At 40.0% G+C, this 19,579-nt stretch overlaps 1 protein-coding gene across 1 annotated transcript; it reads right to left on the reverse strand.

Moving 5' to 3' along the window:
• Positions 1–17,076: 17,076 nt before the first annotated feature.
• Positions 17,077–18,999, reverse strand: LOC110874848. The gene is made up of 2 exons (XM_022123233.2): positions 17,577–18,999; positions 17,077–17,340 (listed from the first exon to the last, which is right to left on the reverse strand). The coding sequence occupies exons 1-2, from the start codon at positions 18,730–18,732 to the stop codon at positions 17,294–17,296; spliced, it is 1,203 nt and encodes a 400-aa protein (XP_021978925.1). The 5' UTR covers positions 18,733–18,999; the 3' UTR covers positions 17,077–17,293.
• Positions 19,000–19,579: the final 580 nt, after the last annotated feature.

Below are 19,579 nucleotides of genomic sequence, written 5' to 3' on the forward strand. Positions count from 1 at the left end.
TGGTTATGTATGTTCCTGAGTAACATTAGAATGATGATTCTGTGAATGCTTGATGTTAAAAGGTCTAAGGGTTTAGTGGATATTGTGGTCCAATTACAATAAAGATTTGATTGTATGATTGTCAGCCCATGTGTTTGATCTAGTCAAACAATAATGTTTGGTTTGATACAATAGCAAAGGTTGTCGGCCATTTACTTGAGTGGCCCAATAAAATAAAAGGTTCAAATACATTTTATAACCTACAGTTGTGTGGTCCAATAGTAGTTTAGATCTATAAAATAAAAGTTGGCCATTTACTAAATTGATTTGATCAATCAAATCAGATTACATGCATCATCATGTGAAAGAGTTGAAAAATGTGATCAGCCCATGTGGTTACAAAGGGATTCGGCCCAATCACAATTAGAGGAATCATTGGATATCTTGATAGTGTTTATTAATAATAGGGAATGTTATGTGTAATGAACCATGTTAGGAGGTGATGATTTGATGAGATTGGAAACTGTTGTTAACATTAGTTATGTTACTTAAGTAACTTGGGCTCGATGGGCTAAAACATACATCAGGAGCCGTCTTGTTCAGTATCGAGATATTATCAGCATTACTTTTGCATTTGTTAATGAACTGGAACAGACACTTGGTAACTAACGTTTTCGAAAAGCTGTGAACTCACCAGCGTTGTCTGATACACTTGTTGCATGCTCGCGGGTCGTTAGATTATATGGAGTTGGAACTTGCTGTCTGAAGTAGCTGGAGTGGTCATGGGTCGAACTGGATGGATACATATGATGGAATGACTGATATTATACATTGGTTTTGAAACAGTTAAACTATGATTTCTTTTATTTGCTTCTGCTGAACATGTTGGTTTACATATAAACTCAGTGTTGGTACATTTCATTAATAATTGGCAATTTCATTTTTAAACTTGTTATGAGTTCAACATGATTGGTGGCTCGTTATTGGTTTGTTACACGCCTGGCAGGGTTTTCCATGGGTGGTATTTTGGGGGTGTGACAATTTGGTATCAGAGCCACTGGTTATAGTGAACTTGGTTTTTAAAAAAATGTTTTTATAAAACCGGGACTATAACTGAACAGTTCTGAAAACGGGAATACGACCATGACACTCAGCTCCACCAGATTGCAAGGTTCGTCTTTTCATTTGTGGTATACATTGCATGGGTAGTGCACATTTGTTTATGATGTAGCATACAAACACATACTCATCACAATAGTATGATTACATGAATTGCTTGCTTACATTGTGATGCGTTGATAGCATGTCGAAGTCCTTAGAATCTTGTGATCTATCGTCTTGATAACCTCTGTTTGGCATTCGAGTTTGAGGAACCATTTGACATGAGTTAGGAGGAACTGGGATGAGCATGCAAATCATAATATTATTGTGGGTGCACACATAATAATAATGTGAGGTGCATATGAGTCCCAGGGAGGCTTAACAAGTGAAAAAGGGGTTCTGTTCTGTTATTTAATTAGTGGGAAACGTAACAAATCTATAGGAGTCCTAGCAATGATTGCCTCCTACTCGAACGTGATCTTATCACTCCCTTCTGAATCCTTACGAATCTTGATGCTATCGAGCATTACCTGAACACCCATTTGAACACCTAGCAAACTGAGTAGAATGTTAGGTGCTTGTACAAACGTCCCTGAGTTGGATGTTGCAGCGTCAATGATTGGTCTATACCACTCTCACTCCTCTTTGTTTGCGGGAACTCAATGTACTGATGACTTAGAACCTGAAGTGTGATCACTCCTGCAACACCCTGGAAACATACTGTGTATTACTTAGTCAACTTGCAAGGACGATGGACAAGAGGGTAAACGTAGTACTTTACCGACCTCAGTAATTGGACGACCCTGATTACCGGCAACGAACACCAGCGAATTGACTTCAATCGAATCCTTAACCCCATCCAGTGACTCATGGGAGTCAACTCTTACGAATCAGTCGGGACATAAGCAATGACAATCGACTACGGTGTGGAACGCGTAGCTGCCAGCACAATGAGTAGCGTCCTAGTACGTGGCACGGAAAGGGAAAAGATGGACCCTGTCGGTGAAAGATCGTAGGGCTCCGCTTCAAGCAACGACAGTAGAGGTAACAGTTACGGCAAAATCAAGGTACTTGTAATCGTAGCCTACAGTATGGAAATGAAGGTTCCTACGGCATGGATTGGCTGTTGTTATATCAGAGGCGACACACGACCAAGAGAACGATGACAGTACTGGAAATTCTCGTAACAAAAACAACAAACACTGGGAACGATGCTCATGGAATGGCATTTAGGATTGGCGTGGGCGATGCCAGGATAGTAGCAACATGGTAGCTTGTATGGGAAGCTAAACGTTTCGTCTCTGTTCTATTTAACCCCGATGTTTCTTGAAACCGAACCTGTTGTGGAATCGGCTGATGACAAGACAAATGGAACCTCATATGTTTGTGGGATGCAAACTCGACCTCGTGGGACAAGTGCTCGACATCGACCTTCCTACTACTATCCTTAATGGTTTTGATGCAGTAGTTAGTGTGGATTGGTTATCCAGAGATCACGTAGATAGACACTGTAAGGAGAAGATTCTGCATATCCTTCCCTTAGTGGAGGATCGTTGTCTGTTCTAAAGCGTTTAAGGGGTGCAAGGGCTAGCGTCATTCCAGCTATGTAGGCCCAGAAGTGTCTACGGAAGGATTATTCTGCTATGTTAGCACTCGTACTGATGTTAAGGCTAAGGAAAAGAGGATCGAGGATCCACCAATTGTTCAAGATTTCTTCCTAAGTGCTACCACAAGAACTATCAGGTTTACCTTCACATCGTCAGGTGGAATATCAGATCGATATCATGTCAGAAGCAGCCCTTGTTACTAGTATTCCTTATTGTCTTACACTAGGAAGGTTGCAGGAACTGCCTAATCAACTTCAGGAACTATTGGACATGAGTTTTATTGGATCAAGTTTTTCGCTTTGGGGAGCCCCAGTTATATCCGTGAAGATGAGCCTTATCGTTGGACATATGTACTGATTTCCGAGAACTCAACAAGGTGACAGTCAAGAACCGTTTACCTTGACCATGTATTGCCAGCCTATCGACCAGTAGCGAGGGTCAAGCTCTATTGTCAGATGGAAGTCTAAGGGGAGAATGTTCCTATAACGGCATATCAAACGCAATGTAGCCATTACGACGTTGTATTCCATGACCTTTGGGCTAATCGTCACACCAGCAGCTTTATGGATCACATGAATCGACTATGTTTATTGATGACGTGTTGAATCATTTCCAGGAGAAAGGGACATCATGGGCGGCATTTGTATCTTATTTTAGAGCACTTGAGGGAGGAGCCACTCCGCGCGAAGTCCTGTTAAATGTACCTTGTGGATTCGAGAGGTACCTTTTTGGACATATAATCAACGAAATAGGAATACACGTGGTTCTCGCTAAGACCCGTTTTTGTTAGAAACTGATTGACACCAAAGATCCCTTCGAGGATACAGCAATTTCTTGGTCTCACTAGATATTATCACAGATCCATCGCAGGATTTTCGAGAATCGCGCAGCTTACATCTCTTTAGCACAGCAGGGTGCTGTGTTCGAGGAAGACAAAACAGGAGGATGTCTTTTCAGCTTTCGAATCCCAACTCCGCAATGCACTGCACATCATCTTTACCTAAGGGTATGAGTGATCTAGTGGTATACCTTAAGGGTTCGGATCAGAGTCCCAGTTACACATCAATGCAGCACAAGAAAGTGATGATTTACGTAGTGGATTTACAGGAAGAATTGCACGAGTCATAACCTGTGGTAGAAGCCATGGTCCTTGGAATTAAGATGGAGGCATTACTTGGACGGTACCAATTGCACCATTTAGACCGATCACAAGGGCCTCCTGTGTACCTTTGTTTTGAGAGAACTACTTATGTGATGGCATCGCTGGATGGAACCTTTGAATGTTTACGACTGTGAAACCTGAACGTGCACGAGCTTTGCAGTTTACTATCGATTCTAATCTACCTGATCAGACTCGCCATGTTCAAACTGGAAAAAAACTAAAGGAAGAGAATTTTCAAGTTAAACCAATGCAGGGCATGGAAAAGCAATCGTTGGCGGGTCAGACGATATTCGCTACCTCATGGAACGAATGTGGGTCTCACTATACGACTACTGTAGGGAACTCGTGTTGAGCAGGCACACCGGTCTCGATATTCTAGTTGTCTGGGTTTTGATGAGAGATGCTAGGATCTATAAATCTTGCACTGGTGATCGGGCATGAAGGCCCACCTAGCTATGTATGTAAATGATGTTGACTCATGGGAAAGCCAAGGTGAAGTATAAGCAACCAGAAACACCCATATGGAAATGAGGACAGACTGCCATGGATTCTATCACTAGTTTACTTACAACTCGAAACGGAAACAATTTCACCTAGGTGACCGTCGATGGTCTCACGTTACCAGCACACTTTCTTGCAATTAAGGAAACTAACGAGTTGCCGCAGTTTGTGAATATTCCTCTGAGAGAGGTGGCCTTTAGGCATGAGGTTCCAACTTTTGTTACCTCTAATATCAAGCTATACCTGATTCATGTCAGACAATACACAACACTCTTGACTCACGTCTAGACATGAGCATTGCTTTTCACTGTGGGACAAACGATCTGAGTAAACGAACCATCCTTACACTCGAAGATATGTTGCGGGCATGTGTGTGACTGGCTTTAGTGAAAATTGGAAGGACACCTACCTTGGTTGAGTTTACTGCAACAGTTACCATTCTAGTATTCAAACAACTCTGTTTGAGGTATTGCATGGATAGTAACACTAATCTCCTTGTTGGATTAAGGTGGGTGACAACCTAATCATAGGTCCAGGACTTGTACTCGAAACTCTTGGGAAGAATGCTTGGATCGAAAATCATTTGGCGACGACGAGTGACCGTCAGAAAAGTTGGTAAGCTTAGAAAACACTAGGAGTCGCTGACGGCGAACGTATCATGTTGAAAGTCACACCCTGGGAGGGTGTGGTACGCTTGAGAAGCGTGGCAAGATTGATTTAACTTATGTTGAGATATCCAGAATTCTGGAAAGAATAGGTCACGTCGCCTACGAACTAGGGTTACTCGACGAATTGGGTGGCATACACAACGCCATTTATGTCCCGAAGTTGAGGCAGTGTATGTCCGATAAAACTCAAGTTTCAGTTCTCAAGGAATCTGTCGGAAACATGGACCAGGAAGTCAAGGTTCGAATTTCAATCGTGAGAGTTCGTTGGGACTCAAGACGTGGACCGGAATTCACGTGGGAACGCGATGATCAGATGAAACTCAAGTATCCTCAACTTTTTCCTGATGACCAATCTAATTCCGGTACTACTGGTGAGTTTCGGGACGAAATTCCTCTTCAAGTTGGGGATGATATGGCACCTGGGGAAAATCTGCAGCAATCATGAATTATCACTTCACTTTTCTGTGCTTACTTGTCAAATTTTGGGACGAAATTTCTTTCAAGTTGGGGATGATGTGACAACCCGAACTTTCAAGGTCAGTGTCTGTTAATCTCGTGATTCTGTTTTCTTATTAATTCTCTTTTATGTCTTTCTCGATGATAAAAATTGTTTTACACTTATGACTTTAACGTGCTGAATAAATAAAACAGGATTAAGTAGGTTGCGTGTTTAGTGGGTCACTTAAGATGCCTAAGGGTTAAGTTGGGCCGCCACCACTTGTAAAAGATTTCGGCCCAACCTTAACCTCCTTAAACTATTTTCCGGGCTTACCACCCTTCGGCCCAATCCCCTAATTTAATCAGACTTGGCCCAGCCTTCTTATTGTGTACGTAACTTATGATTCCCAATATTTAACCTACTCTAAACCCTATGTTTCCCAAAAACCAACGACGGCAACAGATCTTGTTCAAGCATCACCTTCTCTAGTCAAGCCCCTTGGTTAGTAGTTTTATATTTATCGAAATTCTTATTTGTTTAATATTGTTTGTGTGTGAATTAATTGATAAACGTGGCATGTGTATGTTAAATAAATCGTGATGGAATGCTACGAATAAAATACATAATTAATAAGACCGAGCCATGAGAAACTTAACGAATAACTAGTGCATTGAACGAATAATATGAACCGGCGAAATATAATCGGATAGATGGTGAATCGGTTAGTGTATCGTATGAACTTGAATGTGTGTTACCAACTTTTGTGATCCGATAGTGGTTATGTATGTTCCTGAGTAACATTGGAATGATGATTCTGTGAATGCTTGATGTTAAAAGGTCTAAGGGTTAGTGGATATTGTGGTCCAATTACAATAAAGATTTGATTGTATGATTGTTAGCCCATGTGTTTGATCTAGTCAAACAATAATGTTTGGTTTGATACAATAGCAAAGGTTGTCGGCCATTTACTTGAGTGGCCCAATCAAATAAAAGGTTCAAATACATTTTATAACCTACAGTTGTGTGGTCCAATAGTAGTTTAGATCCATAAAATAAAAGCCGGCCATTTACTAAATTGATTTGATCAATCAAATCAGATTACATGCATCATCATGTGAAAGAGTTGAAAAATGTGATCAACCCATATGGTTACAAAGGGATTCGGCCCAATCACAATTAGAGGAATCATTGGATATCTTGATAATGTTTAATAATAATAGGGAATGTTATGTGTAATGAACCATGTTAGGATGTGATGATTTGATGAGATTGGAAACTGTTGTTAACATTAGTTATGTTACTTAAGTAACTTGGGCTCGATGGGCTACACACACCGACATCGGTAGAGCCAGTGGGCCGTACCTTAATTGGAATAATGTAACGAGCTGTCAAGTGTTATTAGTCGGTTATGGTTGCGATACGTAATTACTTGTGATTTGAATACTTATTATGCATTACGTGAACTACATGTGACATGAACTTACGTGAACTGTTACGCCATATGTGCCACGAGATGATCAATCTGTGTTTACAACTTGTTTTAATAAGTGGATTTTGGTGCATGAGTCTGATCGATATCGTTAACTATGTTAGGATTGTTTTGAGCAATTGAACATGTAACTAGTCTTACCGAGCAAACCAAAGGTGAGTTCACTACTCTTGAGCATGCGTCCCGGTGGTTGGGACAGTAAGTGGGTATCCCGGGGAGGGATAAGTCTTTTGGGTAAAACTGGAATATTGGATAAAAATCTCACTCTTTCACTCTTAAGTCCCATCTTTTTGTGTTACCGGAGAGGTAACGGGTATTAGTTGGTAGCGCTACTTAGGTTTGGCACCCTCACCCCGTACCGGAGAGGACAGGTGTGAACTAATGACCTAGTCATGCCCAGTGCTTTGATAGGAGCACTGGGGAACGGGCAAAACATACATCAGGAGCCGTCTTGTTCAGTATCGAGATATTATTAATATTACTTTTGCATTTGTTAATGAACTGGAATAGACACTTGGTAACTAACGTTTTCGAAAAGCTGTGAACTCACCAGCGGTGTCTGATACACTTGTTGCATGCTCGCAGGTCGTTAGATTATATGGAGTTGGAACTTGCTGTCTGAAGTAGCTGGAGTGGTCATGGGTCGAACTGGATGGATACATATGATGGAATGACTGATATTATTCATTGGTTTTGAAACAGTTAAACTATGATTTCTTTTATTTGCTTCCGCTGAACATGTTGGTTTACATATAAACTCAGTGTTGGTACATTTCATTAATAATTGGCAATTTCATTTTTAAACTTGTTATGAGTTCAACATGATTGGTGGCTCGTTATTGGTTTGTCACACGCCTGGCAGGGTTTTCCATGGGTGGTATTTTGGGGGTGTGACAAAACGAACCGACATCCGAAATATTTTCAAGCATATTTCATGTTCCCTATGCTTTAACTTCATTGTAGAGCTTTGAAATGGGGTTAACAGGGCTTAAACGCGTTAAAAATGCATCAAAAACCAAGTTTTACACTTGCAGTGACTAAAACTGACATTCTGTCAAAATAGTCTAGGAGGGGCGCGTATGACTTAGTGAAAGTCTACGCGGCCCGCGAGAGACCCCCAGATCTGCAAAAACTGTTTTTTTTTTCTCAAAGAGCAGCCTTTCCCTGGGTTTTATACTTGGTTTTCTTATACTAGGGACTGGTTTTTAGGCTCCCATTGTATCCAAAACAGTGTGCCACACATGGATGGTCCAGATCGAAGCTCAAATTTCGAGGAACGATCCTAACGGTTGTGGAAAATCTATATAAACCCGTCCATTTCATTTCTCAACTCACACATTTGATTCAATCTGCTCTAAGTTGGAGTTTTAACACTTCATACCTGAGTATTTTGAATCAAATCTTCCTTGCTTGGACCTTTTGTAAGTTTCTTTCATACTTTTATGCATTTTAAGCATGACTTTCTACTTTGACCAGTCTTTCGTCAACACAAAGTTCGTTTGAATTTTGCAACGTGAGCGTAATCACGATGGTTATAGTTCCTTGTGACTATACCTACTGATTACCACGCCGATTAGGCGTAGTGACGAGTCATAGTTTCGGTCAAAGTGCGTGTTTATGCGTATATTGCAACGAAACTATCCTTGGGTATCAAAACACTTTGTTTTGATATCAAACTTGTTTTCTAACTTAGTTAGGAGTGTTTTAACATGTTTAACTCGTCACTTTTAGTCTAGTGCTTGTATAGGGTCGTAAGATAAGCGGTCTTAACAACCGCTTAGACTTTTGAACCCGACCCGTTTAGTCAATCATTAGGATTCGACCAAACATATTTTGTGACCATAGTTGTATAGGGAATAACCTTCCGAGGTTATACCTTATGGTCACATCGTTTAGTTAGTTGTATGATAAGTAGTTTATATGCCTTAGGAAAATGACCAAAATGCCCTTTATGCGCATAATTTCATTTTAAGCATATGTAACCAATATTTTGACATTTAAGCTGATTATATTACATAATTCGATATGTTAAGGCATATAATACTTGTCATAGGACTAGTTAGGCATCTCGAACGCGCATTCGCGCGAACGACGTGTTAAAGTAGCATAGACTACCTTAACGGGTCGTAATGGGTCATCAGCACTTAGGTTAGCTTTCGATTTAGAATGTAGGCTTTGTTAAACCATATCACATGAGTTCCAATACTCATTTGGTTTACGAGACCTCATTCTACCCGATCTTCCGATTTAGGTGTCGATTCACTAACATAGTATCCATTACACTAGGAACCGCTTCAACACTTTAATACGTGATCCTTTGAGCTTTGTTATATCTTTTGAACAAGAACTATACGCAATCCCAGGCGAGTACATAGTTCCCCTCTTTTACCGTTTTCAAATGTCTTGGGGTGATTCATATGTGCAACCAATTTGTTTTCCAAACGTATGCCATATATGTGTTTACTAAGTGCTTTTATGTGTATTATTCCGATTATGCAAATACAGTGCTTATCCAATTCCTTAAAAGAACTATTTATCTTCATAGTTAGATTCTTATAGGATATTTGAAGTACAGTCTTAGATCTTCCTATGTTCATAGTGAGATTTTTAAGAAGTACTTTACAGACGATGGTTGGTTTTTGTGTAGATTGTTGGTGATTTAGATATTGAAACTAGATAATACAATAAGCACATGGTGGATACGCCGCTGGTACTTCCTATATATATAAGTGTGCTTATTGTATTACCCTTCGTGGCGTTATCTTGAATCACCATTAGGATTTAGGATTGTTTTGATTCAATAAAACAGTGTAACAGAACCCAGAATTCTTAAAGCATCTATCTATCTTCATAGGTTGATTCTTGTAGGAGGTTTAAGTACCAATATTGGAGTCCCTGATTGTATTCATTGTGTGCTTTAATGCGTATGTAAGTAAACAGTGTAACAGAACCCAGAGTCCTTATAGCATCTATCTATCTTCATAGGTTGATTCTTGTAGGAGGTTTAAAGTACCAATATTGGAGTCCTTGATTGGATTCATTGTGTGCTTTAATGCATGTTTACAGGTTGATTGACATATTTATAGTTTATGTGTTTATGTGGTAGTTGTGATTTAGATAACGAAACGGGTGTAACAAAATAAGAACATGGTGGATACGCTGCTGGTACTTCCTATATATAATTGTTCTTATTTTATTACTCTTGTAGCGTTATCCGAATCACTTTAGGATTTTGTGTATGATTGTTTCAATATTCGATTATCCAAATCTTAGTAGAATCTTCCATATCTTTATATGTTAGATTCTTAAGGATATCTAAAGTATTATCATGAATCATTGATTTGATTTATATAATACTCACACAAGTTTTGATTAATTTCAAAACTGTTATTATTAATCCTTAATTGGTTTTCTAATAATACATTAACAAGTTTTACAATGGTTTAAACAAGATTACAATATACAACTTTAAATGGCATAAAAATTACTTAGTAATAATCATATTGCCAAATACAATACTTTTGTCACGAGTTTTCACAATCAAAATTATGTATTGCAATACTAAATTTTTTGGCCATTTCCTTGGCTTCAAGATTCATTTTCATTCGACAACTCTTGTAGTTGTCAAAGTATTGCAATATCAAATGTTTTGCCATTTATTTGGCTAACAAAACCTATGTATTCGCCGGCATTTTTATGCTGACTGTTTTTCACATATGTTTCGGGTTTTCAATTATTCAAGCATGCAACGCATAGGACTACATACGGGCCTTAGACTTCTAAATCAAAAGACAAGTACATGTATTCTTTGTTTGTAAAACGATGTTAATAATATTGAAACAATTTAGTACCAGTAGTTGTGAGCAATTTGTAACGTGACTCCCCGATATTTCCGCCGCGTGTTGTTGTATTACGCGATTGGGGTGTTACACGAAGATAGGATATAAACACTTGGTTTTGAATGTTTAGATATTTATCTTATTAGGATAATTATAGTTATTTTATGTTTTAGTTGGTATTTTTTATATGCTTTTGAAAACGAGATGTTTTATATAATTTTAGGGTTTTATTAGACATTTTTATGTTATTTATAGTTTTATTGATATGTAATTTTGAAATCAGTAAATGGTAGCAAATAAATGGTAGCAAATAACTATACCAAGGTGGTCACAATTGTGCAAAAAATGGTGGCTAAATTGTGGCAATATCGATCGCTAAATGGTATTAAAACTCGCAAATTGTGTAAAAAATGGTGGCTAAATGGTGGCTAAATGGTGGCAATATCAGTGGCTAAATGGTACGAAAACGCGTCACAACTCGGTGGCAAACTCGGTTGCAAACAAGGCGGAGCGTACTGAAGCGATGGAAAATAATTTCGACCAATTTTGTGGTGGTAAAAATAAGGTAGCAAAATATAAAAATGGTGGCTATTTGGTGGCGTTAGGGCAATTTACGGTGGCAAACTGGTGACAACAAGGAAATTGCTACCATTATGTAACAAAAAATTACATGACAAAAACCAGGTTTTCTAATAGTGATATATGTATATATATATATATATATATATATATATATATATATATATATATATATATATATATATATATATATATATATATATATATATATATATATATATATATATATATATATATATATATATATATATATATAGGTAGAGGATCCTGTACATTAATCCAGAAGTGTGTGTGAGAAGTGTATTATAACACTATATATAACACTATATAACACCATATAAACACCGTATAACACTATGTAACACCATATAACACCATATAACACTATGTAACACTATATAACAATATATAACAATATACATTTATCATGGACATGCTATCAGACAAAATATAGTGTTATAGTATGACAACTTCTCATTTATATATATAGTATGACAACTTCTCATTTATTAAAATTGTATGACAATTTATCTATATATAAATTATATTTTGAATGACAACTAAGTTTTGCCCCGCCTGTGTTAAGACAAATATTTCTCTTTGATAATATCTATGTTTGTGTTTCGATTACTTTTACATACTGCTTATAACACGATCTCAAAAAAATTCAATCAAGACAACCAATTAAAACAAAACACCACCATACATTTGATAAAAAAAACTAAAACGATGGAAAGACAAAAAAACTAAAACGATGACAAGACTATAATTTTACACCGAGGAAAAATCGTAACTTGACAGGGAAAAAAACATAAGATGGCAAAAGTGTAAATTTGAACTAAGGGCAAAAGTATAATTTGGCTGAGAGGGAAAAAAACCAATGGCAAAACTGTCAATTTTAACAGAGCGAAATCGTAATTTAACCGGACCAATGGAGAGGTGTCAGGTAGCTAAAAAAACTAACGGTGGCATGACTATAACTTTACATTGGGGCAAAATCGTAATTGACAGGGAAAAAAAGACGATGGCAAACTGTAAATTTGAACTAAGGGTAAAATCATAATTTAACTTTAACTGAGAGGGAAAAAACCAAATTCAACGGCAAATATGTCAATTTAAACGGGACAAAATCGTAATTTGGCCAGACCAATAGGGAAGTGTCAGGTAGCTGCTGTCTGACACTATTCCCCTCCATGAATTATGTAATATACAAGTAAAATAAAATACTACTATAGTTTTGTAAAAAAACACTAAAACGATGGCAAGATCACAATTTTTTACCGGGGAAAAAGCGTAATTTTTGAAATGGGGGCAAAAGTGTAATTTTAAGCTAGGGCAAAATCATATTTTTATTTTGAACTATGGGCAGAATTATTATTTTAAATTGAGGGCAAAATCGTAATTTTGAACTAGGGAAAAAAATAATTTTATTTTGAACTATGGACAAAAACGTAATTTTGAGCTGAGCACAAAATTATAATTTTGAATTGAGGGCAAAATCGTAATTTTTAACAAGAAAAAAAAACATAATTTTATTTTAAACTGAGCACATAATTTTAAACTGTACGTAAATTAATTGCATCAATAGGGAATAGTCCTCCCCACTCTCTCTCGTACGCTCTTTTTGAAGTGTACAAGTTTTTCTATTCATTAATATTGTATGACAATTTCTAATTAATTAAAAGAAATTGATTTTGAGAAGCCTACCTTGATATAAAAAAAACAAATTTTCTAAAAATACATGTATGCATATTTATAAAAAGATGCTTAAAACCAAAATTTTCTTTTCTACTGTTTAATTAAATATAAACTATTGACCTAAGGCTAACCAATTTGATAAAGGCATATGCCTTTTAGAGAAGAGATCCTAGGTTTAAATCTGGACAAATGAGATTAATTTAGTATTCCCGCTTGCTGTATGCGCATATAATGAATATATGTATGGGTCATCGGGGGACAAAAGTGAAAGTGCACTAATTTTAACTTTATTTTACTAATTTCATGAAAATAACGTTAAAAGCTGAGGACGGTTAATCATGCATCATGTGGTGGCGTTGATAGCTGGCGTTGATAGCTGAAAGACAAAAGAGTACATACACTAATCGGTCTTTGTCCCGATTGCTGCTGAATGTTATGTTCCTTATATCCAAGGCTTGATGCAAAACTACTATCGAGCCGGGGGTCTCACTGGAAGCAGCCTCTCTATTCCTACGGGGTAGAGGTAAGACTGTCTACATCTTACACTCCTCAGACCCTACCTTTGATTTGCTATTGGTAGGATTTACTGAGTACGATGACGTTGAATGTAAAAGAGCAACAACAAGCCGCCTGTCAAAAAACAAAAAGAATGATTGACCTAAATATAGGCTGCATTTAGAGGTTATTAATTACTTTTTCAATGTTTTAAATACGAGATTTTGATTTTTATATCATCACAAGTAATAGGTTGCTTATCATTTTGGAGCAAGTAGATCAGAATGAAAGAAAGTCGCTTCGACAAAGCATTGACATTACCCTCGCATCATAAAAGCAACAACAGATATCCTGATCAATAGTAGATAGGAAGTTTAGGCTAGACAGTATGGGGACCGTCCCCACCCCGTCTTGGCCCGGCGCCGCCCTGCACACCATTTTCGAAGCCCTGTCGTCATCTCAATCGTCAGGGGTGGGACGTTGGGGAATGGGGACGCTCGCATAAGGACAAAAATTGTTGCATCTTCTTCTCACACACACATATACATACAACATATACATATACATATATATTTTAGGTTCATCCCTGATAGAAATCAATCCCTTGACCTTCTCATTAATTTACTGAATATTTATAATTACAATATGGCTCCTCTATTTTGGGAGAGATATATCACATTAGCTGTACAATATAATCATACTAAATATATGTTCAATATAATCGCTATTATACCCCCGAAGTCGAAGCGGGAGGAGACTGGATGCTGAGACTGGATCTGAAATCTTCAAAGAGGATGCGCGGAAGGCCTTTTGTGAATATATCAGCAATCTGGTAACGAGAAGGTACATGGAGTATCCGAACTTGACCGCGTTGGACTTGTTCGCGGACAAAGTGTATATCCAACTCGATGTGCTTCGTCCTTTGGTGTTGAACTGGGTTGCCAGAGAGGTAGATGGCACTAACATTGTCACAATAAACCAAGGTAGCACGCGTAAGGGGGTGACGAAGCTCGACTAAAAGATTACGAAGCCAACAAAGTTTTGCGACGACATTGGCCACACCACGTTATTCTGCCTCGGCACTTGAACGGGACACAGTGCTTTGTCATTTGGAGGACCAGGAGATAAGGTTCTCACCGTAGTAGATGCAGTAACCACTGGTCGATCTGCGAGTATCGGGGCATCCTGCCCAATCGGCGTCCGTGTAGGAGACAAGGGAAGGAGACGAGTTGGCAGAGAGAGTTAAATCGAAAGATGTTGTCCCCTTTATGTATCGTATAATCCGCTTAAGTGCAAGCCAGTGGGGCGTACGAGGAGAATGCATATGCATGCATACTTGCTGGACAGCATAGGTGATGTCTGGCCTAGTGAAGGTGAGGTATTGTAAAGCACCCGCCAAACTACGGTATAAAGTGGGGTCGTGGAAGATGTCGCCCGTAGAAGTACTGAGCTTAGTATTAGTATCAACCGGAGTGGCCACGGGGTTGCACGATTGCATACCAGCCCGTGCAATGATGTCAGCCGCATAGGACTGCTGAGAGAGAAACATAGTGCGGGCATGGCGAGAGACAGAGATGCCCAAAAAATAACTTAGCGGACCTAAGTCCTTCATGGCAAATTCACTTGCAAGCTTGGCCATGAGGTCGTGACGAAGCTTGTCTGAAGATGTGACAAGGAGAATGTCATCGACATATAGAAGAAGATAAGCCGTTTGTCCCCCGTGATGAAACGTGAACAGAGGCGCATCACATCGACTGTGATGAAAACCCATAGTGAGGACGTAATCTGTGAACCGCTGGTACCATGCCCGTGGTGCCTGTTTGAGCCCGTACAATGATTTCTTGAGAGAGCAAACATGATCCGGAAAATCTTTGTTGCGAAAACCCATGGGTTGATACATGTAGACCGTCTCATGGAGATTCCCACGAAGAAAGGCATTAGTAACGTCTAGTTGATGTACGGACCACTGTTTACATAAGGCAATGGATAGTACTGTCTGAATAGTGGCCGGTTTGACAACCGGACTGAACGTTTCCCCGCAGTCTGTGCCTACCTGTTGTGTTCGACCGTCACATACCAACCGTGCTTTGTATCGCTCCAACGTGCCATCCGATTTAAATTTATGTTTAAATAACCACATGCTTCGTATGACATTCATATTTGGTTGCCGTGGAACCAACTCCCAAGTTCTGTTTCTAATTAATGCATTATACTCGGTAGTCATGGCAGAGTACCATTCCGGGATAGTCAAGGCATCAACCGGGTTTTTAGGAATGGGGAGTATTTTAGGGTCGGTGGATGTATGAAGGTTGAGAGGATGTTTGGGTTTAAAGATACCGCTCATGGAGCGGGTGTTAATGGTACGAGTGTGCGTGGGTGGTTGGGCAGGAGCGGCAACTGATGGGCCGTTGGAGGTAGTGGGTGGGGGATCGAACGGAGAAGGTTGGTCTGTTGGGGCGGTAGTGGAGGATGGGGTATGGGCTGAGGGGTGTAGGTCGTGTGAGTGTGGGCTGGGATGTTTTGTGGGCTGATTTGGGCCGAAAGAGGGTGAGACGGATTGTGGGTTGGTAGGGAATGGGGGTAGTGGGCTGAGGTGTTAGCTGGGACTGGGTGAGGTTGGGCCGAGGTTATGTTGTGGGCTGAGGTGGAAGTTGGGCCGAGGTTAGGGAGTGGTTGGTGTTGGCTGTTGGCAGGTGTGGTAGAAGGCGGTGGGGTAGGTCAGGTAGTGGGGTGTTGGGATATGTGTGGGCATAGATGGTAGGGAAATGGGTGGTTTAGGAAGTCGTATGATGGAGTGGGGTTTATGGTTTGAGCGAAAGGGAACGTAGTTTCATCAAACGCTACATGGCGAGAGATGATGAGTTGTTTAGTTTGGAGGTCGAGACAACGGTACCCTTTATGAGTGGGAGGGTATCCGAGAAAGACGCATGGGTGGGAACGGAAATCCAACTTGTGGATAGTCGTGGAAGGCGCTAAGGGGTAGCAGAGGGACCCAAAAACGCGTAGGTGATCGTAGGTTGGGGTGACAAGATATAGAAGTTCGGTGGGTGTTTTATCATTGGTAGTTTTGTTTGGTAGAATGTTGAGGAGATAAGTAGCAGTTTCGAGTGCGAATTGCCAAAAATATGTGGGGAGGGAGGCATGGGCTAGGAGAGTACGAACCATGTTGTTAATTGTGCGGATTTTCCGTTCCGCCTTGCCGTTTTGGGAGGACGTGTAAGGGCAAGAGAGGCGGTATTAGATGTCGTTGGTGGTGAAAAAGTTTTGAAAGGTTGAGTTGAGGTATTCACGACCATTGTCGCATTGAAATGTCTTAATGGTGTGTTCAAATTGGGTTTTTATAATTGATGCAAGTTGAGAAAAGGTGGGAAAAACATGAGATTTATTAGATATTGGGTATGTCCATAGGAAGTTTGAAAAATCATCCAAAAACAGAACATAATATTTGTGACCGGATGAACTAAGAATAGGAGATGTCCATACGTCACTGTGTATAATATCAAAAGGTTGAATGGTGCAATTATTAGAAGCAAAGAAAGGTAATTCAATACTTTTTCCAAAAACGCAAGACTGGCATACATCATTATTCAAAGTATCAAAAACAATAGAACTAGAAGTTTGTAATTTATTTAAAGACGGGCGTCCTGGATGGCCAAGACGATGATGCCAGAGTTGACCAGAAATAGCGGCAAGAGCAGTTGCTTGGGAGGGGGACCCGATTACCAACGGGTAGAGGTCACCGCTGCTGTTGCATCGCAGGAGCGGGGTCCGAGTCTTGTAGTCCTTCACAAGAAAACCAAAGGGGTCAAATTCAACAGAAACAGAATTATCCGTAGTAAAACGGCGAACAGATATAAGGTTTTTGACTAATTTTGGAGAATAAAGCACATTTTTGAGGACAAAGGGAGGGAAGGGTTTGGGTAGGTATTTGGTGCCTTGTCCTAAAACCGGAATGGTACCGCCATTACCTACAATTATATTTTGAGACATGCAAGAATTAGAAAAAGAATGGAAGTCACCTTGTTCATGTGTCATGTTTCCCGTTGCGCCCGTATCCATGTACTGTGTGGGGTCTGGCTGCTGTAGTGACATCGTGTACATAGCCTGCTCGATATCCGTGGGTGTATAGGCAACATTGCTTTGATGGTTCGGCCGCGGGCCTAAGATACCAGGGCTTTTAGTGTGGGTTTGATTAGGCCGATTGGTGGAAGGGTATGGGCATGGCGGCACAGGCCAAGGGTAGAAGGGAGTTTGGTTGTTGGAGGGTGGTGTGGGCCAAGTGTTCATCCATGGGTAATAGGAAGGCGGCTGCCACGGATACTGAGAAGAAAACCGGCCACGGCCAGAGCTGGACCGGCCACGTCCCCAATGACCCGAGCGTCCACGGCCCGAGCCGTAGCCGCGGTCATGAGTGCCATAGTTTCGGTCGTGGTTGCGAGACTGATCAGCGGCCGGGGAGCGGTTTGTGGATGCGGTTAGAGCAGTGGAGGCAGACTTGGATGCATTCAAGGCTTGTTCGGCTTTGCGAGTTTCCACTTGAATTACGCTGGAACGGGCAGAATAGAATGATGGGAGTGGATCTTGTTGTTGGAGTATAGTAGCAATGCCCTCATACTGTTCATTCAGCCCCGCAATTAACTGCAAAACCAATCGATCATTGTCAATCGGAGCATTCACATTCGCCAACTGATCGGCCAGGACTTTGAGTTCCTGGCAGTATGCGGATATATTGGGGAAGCCGTCCAAACGGGTGTTCGAGAACTTCTGCATCAGGTGAATGGCGCGGGAGCTTTTATTGTCTTGAAAAAGATCCTCGATAGCTTTCCAAGCATCGTGAGCGGTGGCGGTCTTGTTGATAATGGTGTGGAGGAGATCGTTGGAAATTGTACTGTATATCCATTGTAACACAATAGCATCAAGGCGTTCCCATTCAGCGGTCGGTTTTGTGGTGGAAGAAGATGTTTCAGTGGTGGTTTCGGATGCAGCAGGTTTGGGTGATAGATGATCAAAAACCAAGAAGGCTTTACAGTGTAGTTTAAAGAAAGTTGCCCAGGAATTGTACTGCGATGATTCGATTTCAAGGGTAACAGGTATGTAATTTTTGATGTGGGAGACGGTAGTGGCGGGGTGGAGTTTTGATTCCACGGTAATAGGGGTGTTAGTAGTGTTTGTCATGGTGAGAACAAGGAGGAAGATGAGGTGGGGAACAGCCGAAAAGAAGAACAGCCGTGAAGAAGAAGGCTGTGTCGTAGAACAGGGGGTGGCGGCAGGGGAGAGGGGTTAGGGTTGGTTCACTGGACTCTTGATACCATGATAGAAATCAATCCCTTGACCTTCTCATTAATTTACTGAATATTTATAATTACAATATGGCTCCTCTATTTTGGGAGAGATATATCACATTAGCTGTACAATATAATCATACTAAATATATGTTCAATATAATCGCTATTAATCCCCCATTTTCTTAGCTTCATCCTTTTTGCTCCATCCTCACACCCGATCTACGTGACGCTAACGTAGAGGGTCATCCTCCAAGAATGAGCCTCACCCATACCGAGTAGCCTTAGTTTTGCCATGTGATTCTTGTTTTCCTTTATATTGGGGAAAATATTATAATATCATTTGTACGATACATCGTACAATATATAATAGAAATCAAACAAGAATTAGAAATCTGAGTCGACGTGAACTACACCCTTTCTGTAAAACAAATTTCCTAACAGTTCTGTATGTTTCTTTTCCTAACAGTTTTGCATTTTACTCTCAAGATACAACAAACAAAGTAGTAATTTTAAGACTGGAATGAACTCAGTAATCTCGAAACAACTCCTGGTTTTCTAATGTTTAATTTGTCAGACTACAAGGTATGGTGATGGTCCATCCTTGGAGGATGATCCGCCACGTAGGCGACACGTCATAGTCCTCCCAAGGATGGATCATCCTCCAAAAGTAGAGGGCATGGGAGGATGATCCTAGTCATAGTCCTCCACCACTTTTATGTTTTTTTTATTTTTTTAAT

The sequence above is a fragment of the Helianthus annuus genome, chromosome 9, assembly GCF_002127325.2.
Source record: "Helianthus annuus cultivar XRQ/B chromosome 9, HanXRQr2.0-SUNRISE, whole genome shotgun sequence".
Taxonomy (NCBI): Eukaryota; Viridiplantae; Streptophyta; class Magnoliopsida; order Asterales; family Asteraceae; genus Helianthus; species Helianthus annuus.

What these genes read in the sequence shown, in the direction of transcription:
- LOC110874848 (XM_022123233.2), bottom strand. Translation starts at nt 18,732, where the DNA reads ATGACAAACACTACTAACACCCCTATTACCGTGGAATCAAAACTCCAC. An exon ending in AAACATGACACATGAACAAG is followed by an intron (nt 17,341 to 17,576) that starts GTGACTTCCATT and finishes TTTCTTGTGAAG; the next exon opens with GACTACAAGACTCGGACCCC.